We start from the raw sequence: 25,193 nt of genomic DNA on the forward strand, positions 1-25,193 counted from the left end.
TATCAGAAAGAATGACATTGCCCCATTCATAAGGAAATGGAAGGACTTAGAAAAAATTATATTAAGTGAAGTGAACCATACCCAAAGGAACATGGACTCTATGGTTTCCCTCATAGGTAATAATTAGTACATGTTTAGGCTAGTCATAGCAGAAGAACACAATAGCCCAATAGTTAGGCCCTTATGAACACATAAGATAATGCTAAGTGAAGTAAACTCCACATTATGGATACAAGTGTTATATCAGTGGTGTAATTATTTTCAACATGCCATGTGAAACCGTACCCTTTTTTTTCTCTCATATTCCCTTCCTTTGGTTTTACCCCCGCTATCACTGTATCTCATCTTAGTACCCTGGATACTGTGTGTGTGTGTGTGTGTGTGTGTGTGTGTGTGTGTGTATTATTAGAACTGGGGAAGGGAATGGGAATACCAAAATCGAGAGAAAAAGGATTAAAAAGACAAACCATTCCAAAAGCAATACTTACAAAACCATTTGGTGTAAACAACTGTAGAACTCATGGGGGAGGGAGGGTAAGAGGGAAGGGGGAGGCAGGGGGGAAAAATGAGGGAAGAGGTAACAAGTTGGATAAGAAATGTACTCAACTGCCTTGCATATGAAACTGTAACCCCTCTGTACTTCACTTTGACACTAAAGAAAAAAAAGGCTATGTGTGGTGTTGCACACCTATAACCCTAAGCTACTTGGGAAGTAGAAAATAGGAGAGTCAACAATTAAGGCCAGCCAAAACCAAAAAAACTTGGCAAAACCTTATCTCAGCCAACAAGCTAGGTGTGGTAGTACACAACTGTGGTCCCAGCTTTGTGGGTGGTATAGATAGGATCATGATCTAAAGTCAGCCCTGGGCTAAAGTGTGAGATCCTATCTGAAAGGAAAATAGAAGAGTTGAAATCCTAGTATTGAAAAAAAAAAAAAAACAGTGCAGGAAAAGTACAAAGATGAAACTATCATCAGCATTATGTGACCATCACTGTAAACGTTCTGTGCATCTGTTCAGGTAGAATAGATAAGAGGGCAGTGGTACCTCAGGAGTTCCGCGTGGGCTGCTGGGAGGGTTCTGTTCTTCACCCGGTTGTGGTGACTAGGAGAGCTCACTTTTCAGTTAATTGAGCCAGACCTGTAGACTTCATTTTCAAAGTTTTAAAAAGCATATTAAAGTGATAAATACACATTCCTTTACCAGAAGCAATACTTCTAAAAGGGTTCATCACAAAGGTTGGGGATAGAGCTCAGCAGTAGTCTGCTTAGTGTGCTCAAGTCCCTGGGTGCCATTCCCAGCGCCAAAACAAACAAGAAAACCCATTTCTTCTCAGATTGTTATTGAAAGTATATATATTTTTGGAGACTTCATCTTTAAGTGTCTCAATTTTGAACACTTCCTGTCGACCGCTTGATATGAGATAAAATGGTGCATATGTCCACTTGGACCTGATTATTTCTTACCAACGAGGCATGACCAACCATAGCTCTGCCTTTCCTGTGTGACAGCCTCTCATGTGCCATAATGACGCCTGAGCCACAGTGGTTGCACTGGCAGGTAGACATGGGCAGTCCGTCCTTTCATGCTGGGTGTCAGTATGATGTTTTGATAAGTGTATTGTAAAACACACATTTAGTTGGCCATGGCAGCACATGCTTGGGATCCCAGCCCTTGGGAAGCTGAAGGGGGGGCTTACCAGCCTGGGCAAGTTAACGAGACCGTGTGTAAAAAAAACCCAAACACATCACCATGGAGATTGAAGAGCCTGGCTTTGTACCCCAAGACCTCCCTTCCCCAGACGGAAAAGGACTCAGTGTGTCTTCCTTCCAGCTTTTCCAATCAACTGTATTCTGTTGTTGATAGGAACCCAAGGATGAAGTTCTCTCGGCTTCCAAGTTGCACAAAGCTGGTGAACAGGAACCGTGTGCCGCTCAGGCCCAAAGCCCTAGAACAAGGAAGTTTGCCAAGGGGAAAAGGTAACATTGCTGCAGCATTCCACCTTTCTGCTGGTCTGTAAGAGGATCTGGAAGCTCCAAATCTAGCTATGGACATATGAGATATGTGTAAAAGCAGCCATGACGGGCATTTTGAACTAAGTGATGGCTTCTTTGAACTAACTGGGCTGTTAAATATGACCTGGCCACTTATATTACAGAAATGAAAACAGAGCTGCAGCCTCCTCGTGGGATTTGCCGAGAAAGAGGTTAACAGAACAAGAAATACACACAGTGTCACAGAAAGTGTCCCAGCGGCTCTGTGAACTAGACTGGGCAAGTCTTGTTTTTAGTCTATATTGACATTCATTGCTGGGGCTGGGAATGTGGCTTAGTGGTTGAGTGCTGGCCTTGCATGCATGAAGCTCTGGGTTCGATTCCTCAGTATCACATAAACAGAAAAGTCAGAAATGGTGCTGTGGTTCAAGTGGTAGAGTGCTATCCTTGAGCACAAGGAGGCTAAGGGACAGTGCCCAGCCTCTGAGTTCAAGTCCCAGGACAAGCAAAAAATAAAAAAAGAGACTCATTGCTCGCAGTTCTCAAGCAGCTCAGTGGGTGTGAATGGAATGTGAAAGGTTGTATTAGAAAATTAGTTGGGTTCTAGTTACAAGAAAGTATCCCAGAAGTCAAGCAGGTAGGACATGAACATGTATTAGGTAAAACCTGCATGATATATAAAATCAAATCATGTAATCTGACTGTTAAGTGATACAACTGTTAAATAATTTATCTTCAGCTATAACTGTACCATTTTTCTTCATCACTAAAGAGATTTAGTATGAAATCTGATGGGTCACTATTCTTACAATATAAAATTCTGTAATGGTGAATGATTGAAATGAATAATCTGTTGCATTAATACCAGTCCTTAAACACTAAATGTAGTCGTGCACATCTGTAATCTGGGCATGTGGGGAGCCCAAACAGGGAGATTTTGAGTATGAAGTCACCCTGAGATACACAGACCCTATCTCAAAAGAATTATGTTATTGTAGTATATATATATATATGTATATATATATAAATCATTATATATACACATACATAAAACACCTAAATGTGTATATGCGTCTGAAAACTTATTGCTAAAGGTCTGCTGTCTATTACCAGTTTACATTCTGCTGAAACCAATGAAAGATGTTGAAAGGATTTTTCCAACAGATGTTAAGAAATGCCCTGGGTGATCGAATTAAAAGCAAACCTGAGAGTGAAGATGACGACATTGGGAAGGAAGAGGCACGCAGTGCGAGTGAAGAGGAGGTACTGTCTCAGCACAGCGACAGCATCATGGAGTATGGGCCAAAGAAGCCCAGGCCAGGTACTGACTTGAGAGGCCTGGGATGGGAAACGCGGGCGAACAAACATAATGCACACCAAAAGGTGGTATTGTTTCCTCTTACTAGTTTTCTTTCTTATTTTTTTTTTCGGGGGGGTGGGGGGGAGACAGTCCTGGGGCTTGAACTCAGGGCCTGAGCACTGTCCCTGGCTTTTTTTTTTTCCCTCTCTCACTAGTTTTCATACTTCAAAAACTTTTTTTTTTTTGCCAGTCCTGGGCCTTGGACTCAGGGCCTGAGCACTGTCCCTGGCTTCTTTTTGCTCAAGGCTCGCACTCTGCCACTTGAACCACACCGCCGCTTCTGGCCGTTTTCTGTATATGTGGTGCTGGGGAATCGAACCTAGGGCCTCGTGTATCCGAGGCAGGCACTCTTGCCACTAGGCTATATCCCCAGCCCTCAAAAACTTTTATATTACTTGTCAAAATTATGTTCTTTTACATTTTGATAGAGATAGATACTGCATATGTTATTCTCCACCTTGCTTTTTTTTTGCATTGGCACAATTTTAGCAATCATTTTTTGTTGATACTTAGAAAGCCAGTTCATCTAGTTGCTGTATGTGAGTTCATACAATGTGCCCAATTGATATAAAATATGCATTACTATTGCCTCTTTTAAGAAAGAATCAGGGGCTGGGGATATAGCCTAGTGGCAAGAGTGCCTGCCTTAGATACATGGGGCCCTAGGTTCGATTCCCCAGCACCACATATACAGAAAACGGCCAGAAGCGGCGCTGTGGCTCAAGTGGCAGAGTGCTAGCCTTGAGCGGGAAGAAGCCAGGGACAGTGCTCAGGCCCTGAGTCCAGGGCCCAGGACTGGCCAAAAAAAAAAGAATCAGGACTACTTACAAGATGCTTGACTGCATTAACATTTGCTTATAGCTGATGCTTTGTGTTTATAAGATATGTATATGTTATTTTACATCCCTTCCTCAGGACATACATAGGGATCAAGGCAGCAAACACAGCTCAAATAATTCCCCTTTCTCCTCCCATCTCCCCGCCCCCACCCTAGGAGTACCTTCCATAGGAATCTATTCACAGCAAGCATTCTACCTGTTGTAGCCAGTCCAAACGTGCCTATACAATCTAAGTATTTCTTTGAATTAGTAAGCACTTCGGTGCATTTTTCTGTTTACATGGTATGACTAAACCTACAAGTACAACCGCTAGGAAAGCACAGGGAGCACGTTCGCTCATTATTCTCTTTGGATTTGCCAAGAGCAAACTATTTGATTTCCAATGTAGCATTTCCACTAACAGTACATGACTGTTCTGTGTTGCAGGAATTTTTGTGCATAAAAAACCACCTTACAGGTCACATTCTCTGTCTCCATCTCCAACCAACAAATCCAAACAGTTCCAGACCGGCAGGAGAAAGCAGCGCAAAGCAAAAGGAGCAGATATCCGCCAGATCCAAGCAAAGGTTTGTGCTCAGCCCTTGATTACCAGTGGGCAGCAAGCAGTGTCATTCCCTTCAGGCATATGCCACAGTGAACATCCCAATGAGGAAAGGTTAACAATGCATTTAGTGTGCTTCATTAGAATGGATGGCAGAGAATTCGGGAAGATAAAAATTAAACTAGTCGGGCTGGGGATATAGCCTAGTGGCAAGAGTGCCTGCCTCGGATACACGAGGCCCTAGGTTCGATTCCCCAGCACCACATATACAGAAAACGGCCAGAAGCGGCGCTGTGGCTCAAGTGGCAGACTGCTAGCCTTGAGCGGGAAGAAGCCAGGGACAGTGCTCAGGCCCTGAGTCCAAGGCCCAGGACTGGCCAAAAAAAAAAAAAAAAATTAAACTAGTAAAATTATCAAAAAAATAACATGGATTAAGAAAGAAGCAGGGGGGCTGGGGATATGGCCTAGTGGCAAGAGTGCCTGCCTCGTATACATGAGGCCCTGGGTTCGATTCCCCAGCACCACATATACAGAAAATGGCCAGAAGTGGCGCTGTGGCTCAAGTGGCAGAGTGCTAGCCTTGAGCGGGAAGAAGCCAGGGACGGCGCTCAGGCCCTGAGTCCAAGGCCCAGGACTGGCCAAAAAAAAAAAAAGAAAGAAGCAGGGGGGCTGGGGATATGGCCTAGTGGCAAGAGTGCCTGCCTCGTATACATGAGGCCCTGGGTTCGATTCCCCAGCACCACATGTACAGAAAATGGCCAGAAGTGGCGCTGTGGCTCAAGTGGCAGAGTGCTAGCCTGGGACAGTGCTCAGGCCCTGAGTCCAAGGCCCAGGACTGGCAAAAAAAGAAAGAAGCAGTGGGGGGGGGGGGGGGGGTGGTTGGGAATGTGGCTTAGCAGTAGAGTGCTTGCCTAGCATGCATGAAGCCCTGGGTTCGATTCCTCATCACCACATAAACAGAAAAAGCCAAAAGTGGTGCTGTGGCTCAAGGGGTAGAGTGCCAGCCTGGAGCAAAAGAATTTCAGAGACAGTGCCCAGGCCCTGAGGCCCTGAGTTCAAGCCTCAGAACTGGCAAAAAAAAGACAAGGAAGTAGTGAAGCCAGGTTCCAGTGGCTCATGCCTGTAATCATAGCCTGTAATCCTGAGTAGCTAGGAGGTTAAGATCTGAGAATCATAGTTTGAAGTCAGCACAGACAGGAAAGTCCAAGAGACCACATACACACACACAGCCACAAGTAGAGCTGTGGCTCAAGTGGTGGAGTACTAGCCTTGAGCAAAGCTCAAGGACAGTGCCCAGGCCCTGAGCTCAAGCCCCAAGACTGACATACATACATACAAACATACATACATACATACAAATAAATAGAGTGCTGAAGGGAGGTACACTTAGTAGTAGGTCACTTGAGTGAGAGATTGAGAAAGTGCTCATTAGAAGAGGGGGTTGGCTCCAACAAAGCAACTGGCACAGGCTTCCTGCTGTTGCATGAATTTAGAATATTTGCTTGCTTATTAAGAGTATGTTTGACAGTGGTTTTTCTAATAGTGAAAACTGAAGCTAATTGGGATCTCAGGATAGTTACACTTAGTACCAACTTGGAATGTAACATCCATTGGTAAAGCATCAAAATAATTCCAAAACCTGTTAAGAACAACAACAAAGAAGGCATCGTGTAAAATTTCACTATATGTCAAGTACATATCTACTGCAATAGTGTGTATTTATGATACTGACCTGGAAATAGGCTTAAAAGTGTCGATGAGCCTAACAGCTTAGGGGTGATAGGATCCTGGATGAACTATTTCCTTGCCGCCCACCCATATGTATTCCTAACTATGATCTTATGTGACCTTTTCCTTTGTAGACATTAACTGATGCGTTTGAAAGAGTGCTAAGAAAAAATAAAGTTCAACAGAATATTGGACCTCAGGGGATAAGTGAAGAGGAGGAGGAAACAGTGGGTAAAAGTCTCCACCAAATGCTACTTGATCAGACCATTGGAAAATACAGATACATTCTTTTGAAAAGAAAAAAGGATAAACAGGGCTTTCTTTAATTATTAGCTCTTTAGGAAGAGGCAAGATTCCAAAGCTGGAGGTATAGGTTAGTGGTAAAGTGCTTTCATGCAAGATAGATAAAAGAGACCATGTGTGGAAGAAAATAACCAGTGCAAAGGGGGCTGGTGATTTTGGCTCAAGGTATAGAGCACCTGACTAGCATGCATGAGGGTGTTGAGTTCAATCCCCAGTATCTCCCAAGAAGCAAAAGAAAAATCACAAAGATGGTTACAGAAACCAAAAGAAAGAAAGCATAAGGCTATTGCTAAAACGTTAATGAGCTGGTGCTAAAGTACAATGTAGTTGTAAGTAAACATACTGCAAAGTTGCTTGAGAATTTGTTTAATCTATGTAAAGTTTGTTAAAAAATGCAAGTACATCAAAACACGAGTAGTGGCTATATTTAGGGTGTGGGGCGATAGTGTCCAAAACGTGTTTTCATATTCTAGAGGATGCCCTTAACTTAGAATAATAAACATTAACCAGATTTTTAGAAATTCTAAGACTTTTGGCTAGGTATTAGCTAGCTACTTTTGTTCATATATAATATTAAAGATCTGATGAGAGTTGTTGACCTCTCTTATTCTGTTTTACATCCGCTTCTAAGAAAAAAATATATGGAGAAGCTGTTCATAAAGGAACTCCAAAACATAGTCAGCCTCGGAAGATTTACGCCAGAAAAACCACAGCTCAGAGTCCAAGAGGTGGCTTCCCAAAGTCAAATAAAGCGACTCCAAGTAAGAGCCATAAAATTGTACTTTATGGAAAACTGGCAGCATTTGAAAGTGTGAACTGCATTCCAAGACCACCACACTGAAAAGCAACCTCCACCCGCGAGCGCAGAGCATTCTTTATCATTGCTGAGTGGCTGGTTTTCTGTGGAGATAGTTGAACTATTAAACAGTCCCCTGAAGGGAGGCCTGTAGATGGATACTGAAGGGATGCCAGGCTACTGCCTGCTGCTCCAGCTTGAGCCAGAGTTGTCTCTAGGAAGCTGGTAGCGTGAAAGCAATGCTCCAAGTCAAGCAGATGGGCCATTCGGGCTCTGCATATTAACAGTTGGTGCCAGTGTCATTGACTTGAAAGGAAACAAGGTTGTGTGAAAAAACCAGGCTGCCAACTTTCCCCCAGAAACTATTGGTCTCCCAGCTCCATCCCATTAGACTAAGAAGTGCAGAAGTAACGAGTGCATTTAGAATGGCCCCTTCCAAGATCAGCAGCACCACATGGTTAGACTGGCTACGGTTTATCAGGAAGGTAGGGGAGTTTGTCAGCAGCATGGTTGGCTTAAAAACATCTCGTGTTCCCTTGCAGTGAAAGTGAAGGAACACAGCCTTCTGCCTCTTATGCTGGAGCAGTTCCCATTCCTGTATGTTTCGGACCCAACACTGAATAAAATGTGGAAACAGCAAATCGCACACTCTGAACAGCTCAGAAAAGAGGCCTATGGAGAAGACGGATCAAAGAAGAAACTCCACGATGAAGTAAGTACCTCTCTGCAGCTTGAGGATAAGCCAGAAAGGGCAAGCTTGTTCTTCTACAGCAGTACTCACCTTCTCGCCTTGTGTCCCCCTTAAAGATAGAAGAAGCCCTGAGAAGGCACGACCTCCTGACAGCCCTGGTGAAGAAAGAATATGAACATAATAGGAGACTGGTATGTGAAGCACAAGTGGGCATTGCAATTTTGAACTTGTGTCTAAACCAGGTACACAGCTCAGATCCCACTTCCAAGGCTTTAACCACAGCTGATGAGAGAAGTGACAGGTGTCTTACATCCGTTGTGTATGCCACTACTGGGGCTTGAATTCAGGGCCTAGGCACTCTCCTTTAGCTTTTTCACTCAAGGCTGATTTTCTACCACTTGAGCCACAGCTCTACTTCGAGCTTTTTGGTGGCTAAATGGAGATGAATCTCAAAGGACTTTTCTGCCTAGGCTGGCTTCCAACCACAGTCCTCAGATCTCAGCCTCTTTAGTAGCTAGGATTACAGTCATGAGCCATAGGACTGAGCTCAATACCAAGTAGTCTTTACAATAGCAGATGAAGGGAAGATGTTTTCTATGACATCAAAACCCAGACAAGGCTTTGAGACACTAAGCAACTTGCCCTGGATTTTGCTCACTATTGAAGGGTAAAGTTGAGCCTTATACCCATTCTGCACCTCCACCGCCCCTTCTGGCTGCAAGGTAGTTGTAGCTTAGTGCTCTCCGCCCTCTCCTGAGGTTTCAGGTCCCAGGTAACTAAGGTAGTTTGCCAGCTTCTGTTAGAACCCAACTGTACTTGACACCACCTTGTCCCCCACAAGGGGGAGGCTAGAAGTCAGTGTGCCAGGAAGAGACCTAAACATTTTTGGTTGTGGAGTAGGTAAGTCATGAGAACTGTAAGCCCGAACACCATTTCATGGCTTGCATTGTGGTACATGGCCGGTCTGGAGGCTGTCTGTATGTGACCTCATTTCATCCTCAGTACTTAGTCAGAGATGATCTATCTGTATGTGACCTCATTTCATCCTTAGTACTTAGTCAGAGATGATCTAATTTCCTTATTTTGGACCCCACTAAATACTTTTAACAATTCAGGCTTTGCTTGAAAGCCTCCGTGCCATTTTCCTGCTCCTGTTAAGCGGGTGTGTGCTATACTGACCTGTGGAAGGGAGATGAGAGCCTCAGTTCAGGAGTTCTCAGGCCCTGCCAGCTCTCTGTCCAGCACAGTCCTGTCTGTGCTGCTCTTCACATGGAGATGAGGCGAGAAGCTGCGGGGTCTGAGGGCCTGCATGACTAGCTTAGTGCCTGAAGACATTATGGACAGTGGAAACGAGAAAAGCCAGCCTCCTCAATCCTCATTCCTTCCTCTCTTCCCCCTTCCTAGCAAGACTTCAGGGATCGCATTCATAGACAGAGGTTGACCCAATCAAAGATAAAAGAAAATCGTCAACAAATTGTTCGTGCTCGAAAATACTATGATGACTACAGAGTTCAGCTGCGGGGGAAAATGCTGAGAATGAGAACCCGTGAAGAAATGGTAAGTGCAGTCTTTTGTCTAGCTCTGATGAGGTGGAGTTAGTCTGCTACCTTTGAAACTACTGTCTTTTGTACTCTTGTCTCAACATAAATTCAAAAGCTTGCACTTACGCTTCATTACTATTGCATTGTGTGTTCTCATTTTTTTATTGTTTTTCCATGGCTCACATCTTAATATGAATTCTTGGCAGTACTAGAATTTGAACTCAGGGCTTCATATTTGCTAGGCAGGTGCTATACCTCTTGAGCCACAACTCCAGTCCTTTTTGCGTTGGTTATTTTTGAGAGTCTCACTTTTTGCCTGGGCAATGATGCTGTTTAACACTTTCCATTGTAGCTGGGACAGGCCCCCAACAGCGCCTAGCTTTTTTTCTTTTTTCTTTTTTTTTTTTTTAACCAGTCCTGGGCCTTGGACTCAGGGCCTGAGCACTGTCCCTGGCTTCTTCCCGCTCAAGGCTAGCACTCTGCCACTTGAGCCACAGCGCCACTTCTGGCCGTTTTCTGTATATGTGGTGCTGGGGAATCGAACCTAGGGCCTCGTGTATCCGAGGCAGGCACTCTTGCCACTAGGCTATATCCCCAGCCCCGCTTTTTTTCTTTTGAGATAAAAGCTTGTGAACTTTTTTGCCAAAGCTGGCCTTGAACAACAGTGTGATCACATGATGTGAGATTTCACATGAGGAACAGTTTGCCACCACTGTGTGGTGAGCTTATCTCCTTCTTATCAAAATAAGATGATTCATCCTTGGGACCCCCAAATTACAATAATTTTAATCTCTAGAGTTAAACTTTACCAGAGATAGTGGAGTGAATTACTGGAAATATTTTCCAAGGTAGATAAGGTTATGGCTTTGAGAAAGCCAATCATCTATCAAGAATTCCAAGCAGGATACCTGTGGCTCAAGCCTGTAATCCTAACAACTTGGGAGACTGAGAATACAAGGACTGCCTTTCCCAGTTTAGGAAAAAAGTTCTAGAGGCCACACCTCAACTCCTAGCTGGATGCAGTGGCAGGTGCTTGTTATCCTAAACTGTGTGGGAGGCTGAGATTGGAGGGATTCTGGTTCCAGGTCAGCCCTGGGCAGAAGTCTTCCAGATGCCATCTCAACAGAGGGAAGCTGGACGCAGTGGTGCATGCCTGTCGTCCAAGTTATAATGGGAAACTTAAAGTAGGTGTATTGCACTTCAGGCTAGTGCCCAGACAGGAACACCCAATCTCTAAAATGACCAGCAATGGGCTGGGATGTAGCTCAGGGGCAAAGCACTTGCCTAGCAAGTGCAGTGTCCTGGCTTCAATCCCCAGTACCAAAAAAACAAAACAGGGCTACAGACATGCCTCAGCAGTAGAGTGCCGACCTACCAAGTAATTATCCCTGTAATCTTAGCACTCAGGAGGCCGAGGTGGGAGAACCCGACTAACTTGGGCCATAGTAAGAGGCTGTCTCAAAAAGGAAGTTCTTTCTTATGAAGGAAGGACAAGTGGCCTGCCCAACTGCCAATCCCCTCACTCCCAGGATGTATTTAAGTACAACATGTTTCTACTCTGGGTTGCTTAAAAATTATTTTCTGAGCCAATCCTGGGGTTTAGACTTTAATCAGGATTTGCATAGCACCAAATCATCTCTGCTATAGGCATGGCCACTGCGTTATTTTCACAAAGTGAGCTAGAAAAACACTATACTTAGTATTGGTTAAATACAGCCTAAATTTATCTTCATTAAATAACAGCTATTTAAGAAACTGTTTGAAGAAGGCTTACAGATTCAGAAGCAAAGGTTGAGAGACCTAAGAAATTATGCGAAAGAAAAGCGAGACGAAGAGAAGAGACAGCACCAGAACGAACTGGACTCGCTGGAGAACTACTATAAGGACCAGGTGGGCTGCCCTTGTCACTCACACCGCAGTCTTCCTGACCACCTGGGACAGAACGTGGCCACGGCCGCTTCAAAGGCTGAACTTACTGCCTGCCCAGAGTACATGCACTTACAGGTTTTGAGCATGAAGTGTTAAGAATTACTACATTTGGTCCATAAACATTAAACTTGAGATTTTTTTTCTTCTTCTTCCCTATAAAGTTTTCACTATTGGCAGAAGCCATATCACAGGAACGGCAGGCACTGAAGGCCAGAGAGAAATCCCAGGCCCAGGTAATAATTATCAGGATGGAAAATAATTGAGTTACATCTTAAAGCAATAGAAAACAACTGTATCATACCTTTTAATGGACTGGAGAGAATACTAAAAAGAAAATCTGTCTATAACTCAAGACCCTTATATCCTATGAGTCTCTCTATCTGTTTAGGGCTCTCTCAAGCTGATGGTAAATTATGAAAATCATCCCAGGGGCTTGGTGGGCGGGGAGGTGGAAAAAAAACAGAGAAGGGAGGAATACCTGTGAACATGAATTCTCTTTCAGACGTTACATAAGGTGAAGAGGGAGCTAAGATTGAAGATGGAGAAGGAAATCCAGCAACTGCAGTGCATGATAGCGCAGAATGACGAAGATGCTTTCTTCCGGGAACTGGAAGCTGAGCGCTTCAAGGCTCGGCTGCAGCTGGCTTCCTTTCAGTACAGTAAAAATCCCTTCCCCTGAGGCCAGGTGAAGTTTCTGGAGGCCTTTGCCAGGACGGTGCTAAAACTGAGCCAGTAAACAGTGTACACTGAATCATTTTTATTGCCTTTTGTATTCATTCCGGTACTTATGAAATCATTTTTTTAAAATAAAAACCATTTTTCAAGCTTCCTGCTTTTGAATTTATGACCTAAAATTAGGAAAAAGGAGACTAAAAGCCTATTCTTCAGAGACAGTGCCCAGGCCCTGAGTTCAAGCCCCATGAAGGGCAATCTATACTTATATTAACTTTCTGGCTTGTCTAGTTTGCCGAGTATGTGGAATTGCCTTGTGTATCCAGTCACTGTAGTCTACCAGGGCTATCATAGGTGCAAGCATCTGGGATGGAAAACACAAATAAACGTAGAGGGGACTTGGCTAGCCTTCATTACAGATAACAACACAAACTCTAGGTTACTGTGCACAGAATCTCCTCAAACAGAAGTCAAATTTGGGAATGATTTGTAGCCTAATACCAAATATCCTTAATGTATGAAAACTTTACACATTTAAGATGAGAACAGGAACCCTGATGATGTGAGATGGGGCACGTGATTCCAGTAGGGTATCAAAGTATAGTCTGCTCACCTCACACTCCTGCACACAGCTGCTCCCAGGTGTCCCGAGGAAACTGGACTTTCAGCCACTGGCACTTAGATGTCCATGGCTTCTTGGGAAAATATTGTGGATTTCTCCATTTTTGTTTTGAGGATTCCACTGCTCAACACCAGGACAGGCTGTCAATGTGAGCCCAACTGACCTGGTACCAAAGGCTTCCAGGAGCACCTCAACTCTTCCCCACCTCACCCACATAGTGCCCAGCAACTACTGACCCGCCACAGAGTCCTGAGCCCAGAAGTTCTACCCGCTAACCTGCTAGAACATCAAGGCATCAAACCCAGGATGGCGGGCATCCTCCTTTTGTGACTGCCACCCTCGGACAAGCCAAGTTTTTCAAAACAATTCATTACAAACTCCATGTTCTTAAAAAACTTTGTTGCTGTGACAGTGCAAACAGCATTCATTTTATTGCTCAACTTCAGCATGGGCACATACATAATTAATTTTTAAAAACCATTTATACAGATGTTATTGATAAAGCTCATGTAACAACTGGGTGAAAAATACAAGGAATATCAAAGCTAAAACACTCTGTAATAAATACAAATACAATGAAAATGATAAAACTTTGTTTTAAAGTCAGTTTGAGAGAGAATATTACATAAAGTGAACTAATTACACCTACAAATCAAACAACTCAGCATTTGGTACAATCATCATCCTAACGTAAGAATGTTAAATACCACAAATGGCACCCGTTGGCGGTAAGCTGCAGACAAGCAGGAGCTGCTCTACCAAAGTGAGAAGGTGGCAGAACCATCTCCACGCCCACCAATGCAATCGGTCCAATGCACCCCACGTCCCAAGCAGATTTAGTGTTATAAAATAAGACAAAGTACATTATACTTAAAAGAAGAGAAACTTGTGCTCTCCACTGTAAATATGAGAGGGAAAAAAGGACAACAAACTATGTGCAAAACAAAATGTACACTATACACAGCACTATTTTAAATTTCTTTACACCAAAAAATAAGGCCCTCTGAATCAAAACTCACCTCTGTACTCCTAATGAGCTCTACAAAGCAATCACTGTTCATAAACATTCATGATGGAATAATATGGAAAAGTGACATCACATATCTGAATTAACACAACTAGAGAAAGGATAAAAAAAAGCAGTTGAGGGACGTGTGGAAATAAATATAAATATTCACATTAAACATGAGGTGCAAGTCCAAGGTTCAATGACATTGAGTCTTTCGATTTCCTTAGCACCTATTTTGAAGTAAAGGGGGAACATAATTTTGAGACTGAAACCTAAATCATGTTCTCATATATCATGTTGGTGATCCCACAGACTGTCATGGAGGGTGATTTTCTTTTAAAGCTCTATTAAGTCATTACAAAGTTAAAAGGCACTCAAAAAGCGGTGGTGTTTGCCTGCTTTATGTTGTACATGAAAACAACTGATAGTAGCTTTTTATTATTACCACATCCCTGTCAGGTAGATTTCTATAAAGTGTTCATCGTGTATTTTGTACTGAAAGACTTTAAGAGGAGGCACAATTACAAACTGCATTAGTGCTTTAATATAAAACAGATGGATCTGTAAGCAACAAGATGATCTCATGAATGCTGAACATTACCTATAATCAAATAGCAGAGACCATTTCCACACATTTCAAAATGTTCTTCGGTACTACTAAGAATGCAGTAGGAAAACCCAAAGTGTTTGGGAAGAAAAAGGCCATTGTAAGCATAACACTGCGGCACCGTTGGAGCTCTGACTAATTTATCCATAGTGGTCAAATTTGGCCAAACAAAATAATTTAAATACTGAGGAACTACAAAAGTTCTCAACTTAAAAAAAAAAAAAACAGCAAAGTTCCCCTCTCACTTTTATGTACCCATTCCCTGCGTCATTTCACCCCACCCCCATGAAAGGTGAGTGCTGCTCTGGGGCTTGCAAGGATGCGAGATGGGGGTTGCGGCCCTTCCTCCCACCTCTTCTTTCCCCTTTGACCATTCCTCCTCAGGTGTGTCCCTCTGAGGAGCACTGTCTTCCAAAGCACAGACTGACCTCCACCCCATCACATGAAACACAACACAGGGACCTGTTCACTTGAGGAGTAAGGTGCAAAATGGAAGCCAATTACTAAAACTGGCTATGCTTACTTTACCTATCTATGTTAGAAAAAAAATAGCACATACTTTTTGGTGGCTGAAGTTAAAAATTCATTTGTGATTTTAGGTTTGCTTCCAACCCCTCACTCTCGAGTCTGGGTTGCCGTCTGGGTCACAGCACGCGCCACACCTGTGTCTGGAACTCGGCTGTGGCGTCTTAACACGGGTGGAACTGCCATTTCCTCACTTCTAAAATGAACCCGTGGTGTTCAAGTGATTTCTATCACTGAGTTAGAGGGCTTGTGTTTTGTTTTCAAGGCAGGATCCTGCTCTGTAGTCCAGGCCTCTAACTACACTTCCCCCTTCTTCAGCCTCCTGAGTGTTGGGACTACAGGTGTGTGCCACCACACTGGCTTCGCTCCGAATGTTAGTAATCAGATTTCTTCCTCACCACCCAGTACGACCGCCAGTTCATCTTGTGAGGCAAAAACACGGTTTCCTAAACTTGCTAAATAATTTTCAGAACAAAAGTTTCCTTTTGCATAATTTTAGCCAATTAAAGTCATGAGCATCCAAACAAAGCTTCAGGATGGGTAACGATAGAAAATTACACTGTAAATAAAATACAAATTAGGTGCACTTATTAGACTTTGGTTTGCAGAAATGTATGTTAAAGACAAGCTCACCTAACAAAGAATGAAAATCCCATCCCATTTGCGTGCTCTGAGAAACTATAAAAACACAGTATTTTCAATTTAAGATGAAAGCAAATCCCAAATACCTGACCATATTGATTCAAGATAAAAATACTAGGTTTTTAAAAAGTTTTAAAAACAGGGAGCCCCTGAATACATCTTACCATAGCAAATACTAAGTCTAGACTAAATGGTCACATTAGGAATTTGAAGACCAAAATTAAATAGCTGTATTTCCAGGAAATTCATGGTTGAAAAATACAAAAATCCACTTAGGCTAGCTTGAAACATACGATGCAAAGTATAATGCTCTGCTGTAGAAAGACATAATTAAACACGCAAATGGCTTGATTTCTGAAAGATAATAATTCTTTTAGCCAATTGTTTACAAAGGTAGAATAATTCAAAATAACTTTATTTTTAACAAAGAATAAGTACAGGAGCTGTTCAAAATCATGTATTCAATTAAAATGAAATGTGACTTGTACCGACTGCTGGAGCTGTCTTGATGTATAAAGACTTGAAATCTGTGAAGCAATTTGAATAATTACCTTTTATAAAAATAGTAGTAGTCTTTAAGTGTAGAATACTGCCTAACTCTGGAAATGCAGGGAAGTCAGCATTCTTTAGGTTCAAGATATGAATTTTAAATAGCAGCTGAATGTGTCCTCATGGCAAAGCATAAAGACCTCTTTTCCTTGAAAAGGAATTTGCAAAGTGTCCTTTTCCCTCCCAGCTCCCTGCCATGGAAGGGGGCGGGTTCCCGTACTTCAGCCTCCTCTGAAACGCTGAAAGGAGGCTGCGGGCAGGGCATAAAATAGAGTTCTGGGCAAGCCCCTCATTCCACAGCAAATCCGCAAGTTTCTTCGATGGCTGTTAGCAGCTTCTCATACAGCTTTTCATAGCTTTCATAGGGTGGAATGTCTATTCGGTTGAAGCTGTGAGTAAATAGATCAAATTTTACACTTTATTCAAAATGGCAAACTGGTCTAGCAGGTACATAACACATACCGACTATCATCCTATGTCCCTGAGAAAATTCAAAAGATGGCATTTCTCTAGAGATCACTCCTACCAATTTCTGGATAGTCAGAACTTTTAAATCACTTGTACAAGTTACTTATTCTTTTTTAAGGTACATTTATTAGTAAGACCAGTAAGTGAAGTCAACTCTGGAAATAACACCAACCTACATGGACAGAAAGATAGCTACAAAAATAACTCACCAAGTGTGGGCTTTTGGCAGGTTGTTCGTGCAGGCATCAATCTGGTGTATGGTGAAGAGCCGTGGGCCTGCAGCACCTAACAATGAAGGAGATGTGGGTCAAATCACCACAGGTGCTGTATCCACCTCCAAAACCTCATAACTCAAATGGTACATAAACCACAGGACCTACAGATGGGAAATGCTTGAAATCCACACATGCTATATGGAGACAGGAAAAGAATCTGAGCCCTAAAAGCTGGTACTGACTGTGGATAATGCTGGATGCCTGATAACATTAGCATTTCATTTGAGAAAAGGTTCAGGATTGAATCCTTTTGCAAACTTCTTTTGTAGAAAACCAAATTTCCAAAAGAGTGCTTTAGAAAACTACAAGCATGGCTCAAATGATAGTGCTTGCCTAGCATGTATGGGGTACTCAGTCCAATCCCCGGACGGACACACACACACACACACACACACACACACACCACACACACACCACACACACACCACACACACACACACACACACACACACAGCGATTATATATCAATGGTCTGAAGCAATGCAGTAATTCAAGTGCTCTGACCAAGCAGATGGCTTCTGAGACTCCCTGCTGACTCTATTAAATGAGAAATAACGGACAATAGAAGTGAGGCATCCTAGATGGGTGAAGGCTTTGCCAGGGTTGAGATATGGACATAGAAATGGATAACTTCCCCTACAGGAATGTATGACTGAATTAAAAGCAAGGTGACCTGAAAACAAAAGGCAGAGCATTAGCACATCCAGCCCAGTTTCCTATGTGGCACTCACTGTATTCACTGAGAACTCCCCAGGAAAAGGATCCTAGGAGATGATCAGAGAAGGAAAAAGAAGGGACTGTAATGTAAAATTTACAGATCAGAAATGAACTGAAAAAGAGTGCCTATTAGCACGGAGTTTATGAAATAGCTCTATAAATCAAACACTGTCACCCTTCCTATCCACATCCTGGCAGACCCAGCGCCCCTGCCTGTCTGTCCCTCCAGCATTTTACCTTGAAGAGCCTTGAAGCCCTGCAGAGGTACTCGAGACGACCCTGTCACAAACTGAAGCAATCGTGCTCGTCTCTCTTCATCAAAAAACTCCACAGCTTTCCAGAACCACTTGACGACGTTGCTGTCGGGCGTGCAGTGTTTTAACCGAGTGTTTATCTTCCAGTCACTGACATCTATTTTTCCAAGTCCACAAATAATAAGCTGTTAAAACATTGCAGAAGTGGTGAGCCAGTGAGAACCAAACACAAGCCCCCAAATTTCTCAAAATAGCCCTTTGCAGCATGGTGCACATAAGAAACATCTGGGAAACATCAAAATCAACTCAACAGGTGCAGCGTTGAAGAAATTTAAATTTTGTGTATCAGGTGATAGTCAGGATCTGTATTTTTAAAACTCCAGAGGTATCTAATGAGGGTAGATTCTCTCTCCAGGGTGTGAGAATCATCACTGTAATTGACTTGATATGAAAACATCATTTTATAATAGGATTCTAGTTGTTTTAATAGACAGAAATCGAGACTCAGAATACCTGCAGTTTTTATGTGTCTTCCTCAGCATCACATCATATTTGATTGGTTCAACACAGCACTATGATTTCGGCACATTCAGTTCCCTCCCTAGGTCAGCATTTTCTTCTGCCATAATCCATTAGTTACCTATACTTCACTACAACCCCGTGAGGGCAACCCGGAGTCACAACCTCTCAAGAAATGTATGTGAGTGAGTGACAGACACAAGTCTCTCACAATCTTAAACTGTATTAAAACATGAACTACACAAAGAATTCTATGTGGCATCCTCATGCAGGGTCTTTATAAATGAACTACATAAAAATTGTATACTACTAAAACATCTCCTTAGAGTCTAAGACTAATTGATCTTACTAATCTAACATCTAATCTACTCATCTAATGTTTACAACAGTGAGTTGTGATAGTATATAGTATAAAGCATAATGTAACTGGGCACAGGTGGCTCACACCTGTAATCCTAGCTACTCAGGATGCTGAGATCTGAGGATCATGGTTCAAAGCCAGCCCAGGAAGGAAGTCCATGAGACTCTTTCTCCAACTAACCACAAAAAAGTCACAAGTGAGCTGTGGCTCATGTGGTAGAGTGCTGGCCTTGAGTGAAAAAGCTCAGGGACAGTGCCTAGACCCCAAGTTCAAGTCCCACAACCAACAAAAACAAAAATGTAACATATATCCTAGGCAAAAATGTAACATATATCCTAGGTTTTATGTAATTCTTCCTTCTAGTATAACATTAAAATAATACATTAAATAAAATAATACATTAAAATAATACACACATATTTTCCTAAAAATTTATGGATTTCCTCAGGAGAAAAAAATATATAGTAAATCCTAAACCTATTGAATAAAATTGCCAAAAAATCTTCTATAGGCTTTTGAAGATTACTGAATCTAGGCCACACTGAACTTGGCAGAGGACACCCTAAAAGGATTAGAGGTATGTTTCAAGCTAAACCCTAGTGTTGAGAGGAGTTGAGATGAGAGAAGGCAAACTCCTCATTCATGCACAAAGGAAAGGCTACATTCTCCCTCACACGGCCCCTGCCACCTCAATTGCAGAAGTAATAGGGGTAGTACTGTGTCAACCCTATCTCTAGATTGCTTGCTAACAGGTCGCAGTTGCCAGTTAATTAGAAAGGACACTGAAATTAATTAAAATAATGACCTTTTTTTTTTTGGGGGGGGGGGGGCCAGTCCTGGGGCTTGGACTCAGGGCCTGAGCACTGTCCCAGGCTTCTTTTTGCTCAAGGCTAGCACTCTGCCGCTTGAGCCACAGCGCCACTTCTGGCCATTTTCTGTATATGTGGTGCTGGGGAATTGAACCCAGGGCCTCATGTATACGAGGCAAGCGCTCTTGCCACTAGGCCATATCCCCAGCCCATGACAAATATTTTTGACATTCCTTGGACATTAAATAAACTTGGGATCTTTGGTAGAATAAACTATTTTTAAAAATCCTCCTATCTCAGCCTGCCGAATGTTGTGTTAGGAGCTGGGAATGTGGCCTAGTGGTAGAGTGCTTGCCTTGCATACATGAAGCCCTGGGTTTGATTCCTCAGCACCACATATATAGAAAAAGCCAAAGGATGTGCCATCGTACAGGGAAAGCCTCATTAGTTTTTCCAAAGCAGTTAGTAGAAAATTCAGATTTTTGATAAAAATCTTAATTATAAAACCAGACCTATTTTAAACAAACAAAAGACCATTAGCTGTTGAACAGCTACTTACTATAGTGTATGAAATGTGTCCTTATACTTATTTCCTCTCCAATCTTGTCTACTCAGTACCTTCTAACAAGGCTCACTGAAGATCCAACTGGGCTTAATCTGTTATCCATAATTTCAGCATGGTGAAGACCAATTAAGTTCTTAATCAGAACAATAACCACATACCAAGCAACAGAAATAAACAGTGAAAGAATGTACACATCATAAGACATATTTTTAAATAAGAAAATATAAATTAAGAATATCACAATACTGCCACACACACTTACACAAAGAAGAATGTCACAGTATAAGAGTGGTTATGCTTACAGACACTGCAAAGCACAAAAGACTTTTTCTGTGAATAAGAATTCACATGGCATTCAACCATACAACTTTGAAAACATTATAAATATAACTTCTCTCTAAAAATGAGTAACAAAATAATACACAGTTTTTCCATGTTGTTCTAGATGATGTCATTAACATGAATGCACTGACCTCTAACTCCTTCTCATCAAATGTTTTCAGCAGATGCTGCGGAATTACTTCATTAAATCCTTTCTGCAGAGCTAGGAATTGAGCCTCAATGCCTCGCAAAAATCTCCAGTTCACATAGAGCCTGTAAACATTGGGCAGAGTTCCATTTTATCTTATATATTCAGATTTGGTCATTACTATGAGTCTCTACATTAGTAACATTGCACTTTACAAGCATCTAGCATCAAGAATTTAGTCTATTGGGACTGAAGTGCAGCTTATGGAGGAGTGCTTGACTAGCATGCATAAGGTCCTGGGTTCAGTCACCCCAGAAGGGGGAAAAAGAGAAAGAAGAAAGAAGAATAAAAACAGAGGGGAAAAAGAAAAGCACACTGAGGAATAAAAAAGAATTTAGTAGCCGGCGCCAGTGGCTCATGCCTGTAATCCTAGTTACTCTCAAGAGGCTGAGATCTGAGGATTTTGATTCAAAGCCAACCTGGGCAGGAAAGTCCTTGATACTCTTATCTCCAATAAACTACTCAAAAAAAGCCAGAAATGGCACTGTGGCTCAAGTATTAGAGCACTCACCTTGACCAAAAGATGCTCAGGGATAGTGCCCAGGCCCAGAGTGTAAGCCCCAGCACTTGGCGGCGAGGGGGTAGAATTTAGTGTCTAAAAGTCCCAAACCAATGGGAGAAGTGGCCTCTGAGCTATAAGGCAGCTTAATATAGATAAAAAGTGGTAACCTTCCACCACCAAAAGCAGCCTCAATAAGTAACTCTTCACATCCTAGAAACTCCTGGTACTTTAAGTCTAATAGTGCTTATATAGATCAGAGGTTAAAATTCTATGGGCCGAGAGTGCAGTAGTATGTGCTTAACATGTGAAAGGCCCAAAGTTTAATCTCTAAAAAAAAGTCTTCCTAAACTACAATATACATGACAAAAATAAGAATAAAAATGACTATTTTTTTGGCTTTATTTGGAAGTACTAGAATGTGTTGGTGATTTGTTTATGTTTGGAGGACTATAGAGGAAGTTGAGAAAAAAAACAGTAATATCCAAAATGAGAAAAACATAGTGAAAGACAATAGTAAGCACTTTTGAATAAATACTCCCTATTCCCTGGAAACTGTAAAAACTCTCGAAGAAAAAGTGGGCTAAGACACGTTTCCTTCTTTTCTTGTTTTTGAGACATGGCTTACTATGCAGCACAGGTGAGGCTCAAACTTTCAATTCTTCTGCCTCAGCCTCCTGAGTTCTGGGACTCTAGGCATGAACCACCATAAGCTTTTTACTTTTGCTTTGACTAGATCTTATCCTCTATAAAGGAACTGCTTTTATTTTTCTGCCTACCCAGGAAAACCTTTCCAACTTACACATCTGTCAAGTTTGTTATCAGCATATTTCCTTTTCCAAACATGCAGAAATAGTTCTCTATTTTAATAGAGTAAGCTACTTAACATTATATTCCCTGGAGTACCTCACTGCTGCTTGGTGGTTTAAAGGGAGACCAAAACACCATGATTCTTTATCTCATACTTGCAGTTGTCCAAGGAAGTAAGTGGGGAAATTCCTAGTCATTCTTGTATTTTAATTAGAAATGTAACACTCTTGGCTACATATATAAAGAAAATCAAACATTAACTGTAGAGACAGAGTGAAACCTGAAAGTCTTATCTTCCCATTCCCAACCACCACCTTTGTTTCCTCCCCTAGGCAAACAGTCTTCTTAAATATCTTCACTCTAACTGTAAAATGATACAAACTTGGGCTAGTGGTAGACAGCAGCTTACCTAGCCTGCATAAAGCCCTGGGTTCAGTTCCTCAGCACAACAAAAAAAGAAAAAGTGGAAGTGGCACTATGGCTCAGGTGGTAGAGTACTAGCCTTGAGCAAAAGGAAGCTCAAGGACAGTGCTCAGGTCCTGAGTTCAAGCCCCAGGACTGGCAACAACAATGTTCTGAATTCTGACAACGCAGAAGTGTTTACCTGACATATTCTTTTTTATTTTCTTCTGTAACAGGGATACTTTTGCCATTTGGTTTCAGTTCATGCTGAATAATTTCACCATACGCATTATGTTCAACACAGAAGGTATGATCCAAAACACCTGTAATGTCATTTTCCCTAGGTGGGAAAGAGAAAAAAAAAGTGAACCCTAAAAAGACACTAGAGGTCTATTAGTAGGTTAGACAGATTCAGCTAAAATGTTTATATGATAGTTCCTATGCTATCATCCTACCTTTCCTTGGGCAGAAAAGACAAGAACTTTACCCTTCAAAAATATAGACAGCGCTGGGCACTGGTGGCTCACGCCTGTAATCCTGGCTATTCAGGAGGCTGAGATCTGAAGATCGCAGTTCAAAGCCAGCCGGGGCAGAAAAGTCTGTGAGACTCATCTCTAATTAACCTCCAGAAAACTGGAAGTGGTGCTGTGGCTCAAGTGGTAGAGCTCTAGCCTTGAGTTGAAGGGCTCAAGGACAATGTCCAGGCCCAGAGTTCAAGTCCCATGACCAAGGGGGGAGGAGGGGAGATAGCATTTTACTATCTGACAAAGAGCCCTGGACAATGCTAGACTTTGAAACACTACATAGCAAAACTTTAGTTATGTTTGGCCTTCAGATAAAAGGCCATATCAGAATCTAGCACTCTCAAGTGACCAAATATCAAATCATTTCCAATGAAAAAGTAGTATGTGGCTTTTGTAAAACGAATCATTAACAATTTATCTTTCTAAACAGAATTAATTATTTCCTTAAACAGACTTAGTTCTTACATTAAAGTATGGCCTAAACAATCACTACTTCATTAAAAAGCCACAGCACAAAGAAAAACAGAATCATGTCATTTGCAGGAAAATGGATGCAACTGGGGGCCAACATATTGGATGAGATATAGGCCAAGCTCAAAAAATGAGTATGGTTTTCCCTCATATATGAAAGTTGGACCTAAAAGACATACATATTTATACACATGTACAGACATGCATAGATGGAGGACTATTTATGGAGAAGGGAAAGGGGGGAAGAAAGTGAATAATTTTGAAATATATTGTAGGTATATATGAAAACAGTATAAAGAACATCCCCAATCTGAACATCCAGAACCTAAAGTATTCCTAACTCCAAAGCGTTTTCAGTGTTGACATAACATTATTCATGGAAAATACCACCCCCAACTTCAGGTGATAGATAGCTGGAAGTCAAAAACAGGCTCACTAAAAATACTGTATGGATTATCTTCAGGCTACATATAAATGGTATATATATGTGAAACAAAAGCCAAGTTTTGTGTCCATACTTGAGTCTTGCCCCCAAGATACTTCAAGTGTATACAAATATTCCAAGATATGGCAAAATCAAAATATGAAACACTTCCAGTCCCAAGGACTTCAGATAAGGGATAATTTGCACAATTTTTCCCCTCTTAAAAGTAACATTTGCTAACATTAAAGAATGTAAAATGTTTAGAAAAGCAGAAGAAAGGGGCAAAGCCTTAGGTGTTCCTATCACACCTAATATTTTCTGTGCTTTAAAAAAAAATTTAAGTAACTGCGATAGTTTTGAAGTGTATTTTTTTTTTTTACACTCAGGATCTAACTGCAATGAGCACATAAAAGATGTAATACGTACAGTATCCACACCAAACTGTTATGAAGGTCTGGATCAACTAACTCCATGTCATCCAAAGTAATTGATTTCCCAAGCAACTGTTTATAAAAAGGCAGTGTGAAACCACCATCGATATAATGTCCGTGAAACACAGCCATTCCCATTATTCGTCCGACAAAGTGGAAATATGACAAATGCTCCTGAAATTGATAAAAGTCATGTAAATACTTAACTCAGAAAACCATCAAAGTAGTTTTAATAAAAAGTAAATATTTAAGCAGCATCGATTTTGAGCTTCCTTTTTGTGTTTGGGACTGAGTCTCACTATCTGGCCCTGTCTGTCCTCAAGACTCCCAATACTCCTGGTCTCAGCCTGCATGCTAGGTGGCTAAGACAGCCAAAAGCCATCACCAGCTAGTTTTCTTAGTAATTAACAAATTTCTACTTAATAACTATTCAACTAAATAGAATAGGTTTAGGCTATCATATCAAAGCTCAATCTTCAGAAAGTATTTTTATTTATTCACTTTTTTTTGTCGGTTGGAGGGCTTGATCTCAGGGCCTGGGCACTGTCCTTGAACTTCTTTGTGCTCAAAGCTAGTTCTCTACCACTCGAGCCACAGCACCACTTCTGATTTTTGAGCAGTTAAATTGGAGATGACAGGTTCACGGGGACTTTTCTGCCTGGGCTGGCTTCAAATAGCAACCCTTAGAACTCAGCCTCCTGAGTAATTAGGATTACAAGCATGAGCCACCAGCAGTGCCCAGCTCATAAAGTATTTTCATAAGGCATGCTCAAGATTCTCTACACCAT

General features: G+C 41.8%; 2 protein-coding genes across 5 annotated transcripts in view; one reads left to right on the top strand and one right to left on the bottom strand.

The window, feature by feature from the left end:
* The window catches only part of Cep95 (centrosomal protein 95), a 27,891-nt gene extending 15,349 nt beyond the window's left edge, over positions 1-12,542 (top strand). For all 4 annotated transcript variants that reach the window (XM_048367294.1, XM_048367295.1, XM_048367296.1 and 1 more), the window contains 12 exons: positions 1,866-1,978; positions 2,158-2,272; positions 3,158-3,314; positions 4,619-4,758; positions 6,596-6,688; positions 7,396-7,525; positions 8,103-8,272; positions 8,368-8,442; positions 9,656-9,808; positions 11,536-11,682; positions 11,883-11,954; positions 12,224-12,542. In XM_048367294.1, coding sequence (XP_048223251.1) covers positions 1,866-1,978; positions 2,158-2,272; positions 3,158-3,314; positions 4,619-4,758; positions 6,596-6,688; positions 7,396-7,525; positions 8,103-8,272; positions 8,368-8,442; positions 9,656-9,808; positions 11,536-11,682; positions 11,883-11,954; positions 12,224-12,400 — 1,542 coding nt within the window. In that variant the 3' untranslated portion in view covers positions 12,401-12,542. The remainder of the gene's footprint in view (positions 1-1,865; positions 1,979-2,157; positions 2,273-3,157; positions 3,315-4,618; positions 4,759-6,595; positions 6,689-7,395; positions 7,526-8,102; positions 8,273-8,367; positions 8,443-9,655; positions 9,809-11,535; positions 11,683-11,882; positions 11,955-12,223) is intronic.
* Positions 12,543-13,399: 857 nt separating this feature from the next.
* Positions 13,400-25,193, bottom strand: part of Smurf2 (SMAD specific E3 ubiquitin protein ligase 2) — an 87,101-nt gene continuing 75,307 nt past the window's right edge. The window contains exons 14-19 of the mRNA XM_048365221.1: positions 24,401-24,579; positions 22,758-22,895; positions 20,789-20,909; positions 18,045-18,246; positions 17,025-17,100; positions 13,400-16,736 (exon numbers count right to left, since the gene is read on the bottom strand). Coding sequence (XP_048221178.1) covers positions 16,637-16,736; positions 17,025-17,100; positions 18,045-18,246; positions 20,789-20,909; positions 22,758-22,895; positions 24,401-24,579 — 816 coding nt within the window. The 3' untranslated portion in view covers positions 13,400-16,636. The remainder of the gene's footprint in view (positions 16,737-17,024; positions 17,101-18,044; positions 18,247-20,788; positions 20,910-22,757; positions 22,896-24,400; positions 24,580-25,193) is intronic.

Source organism: Perognathus longimembris, chromosome 17 (genome assembly GCF_023159225.1).
Source record: "Perognathus longimembris pacificus isolate PPM17 chromosome 17, ASM2315922v1, whole genome shotgun sequence".
NCBI classification, from domain to species: Eukaryota; Metazoa; Chordata; class Mammalia; order Rodentia; family Heteromyidae; genus Perognathus; species Perognathus longimembris.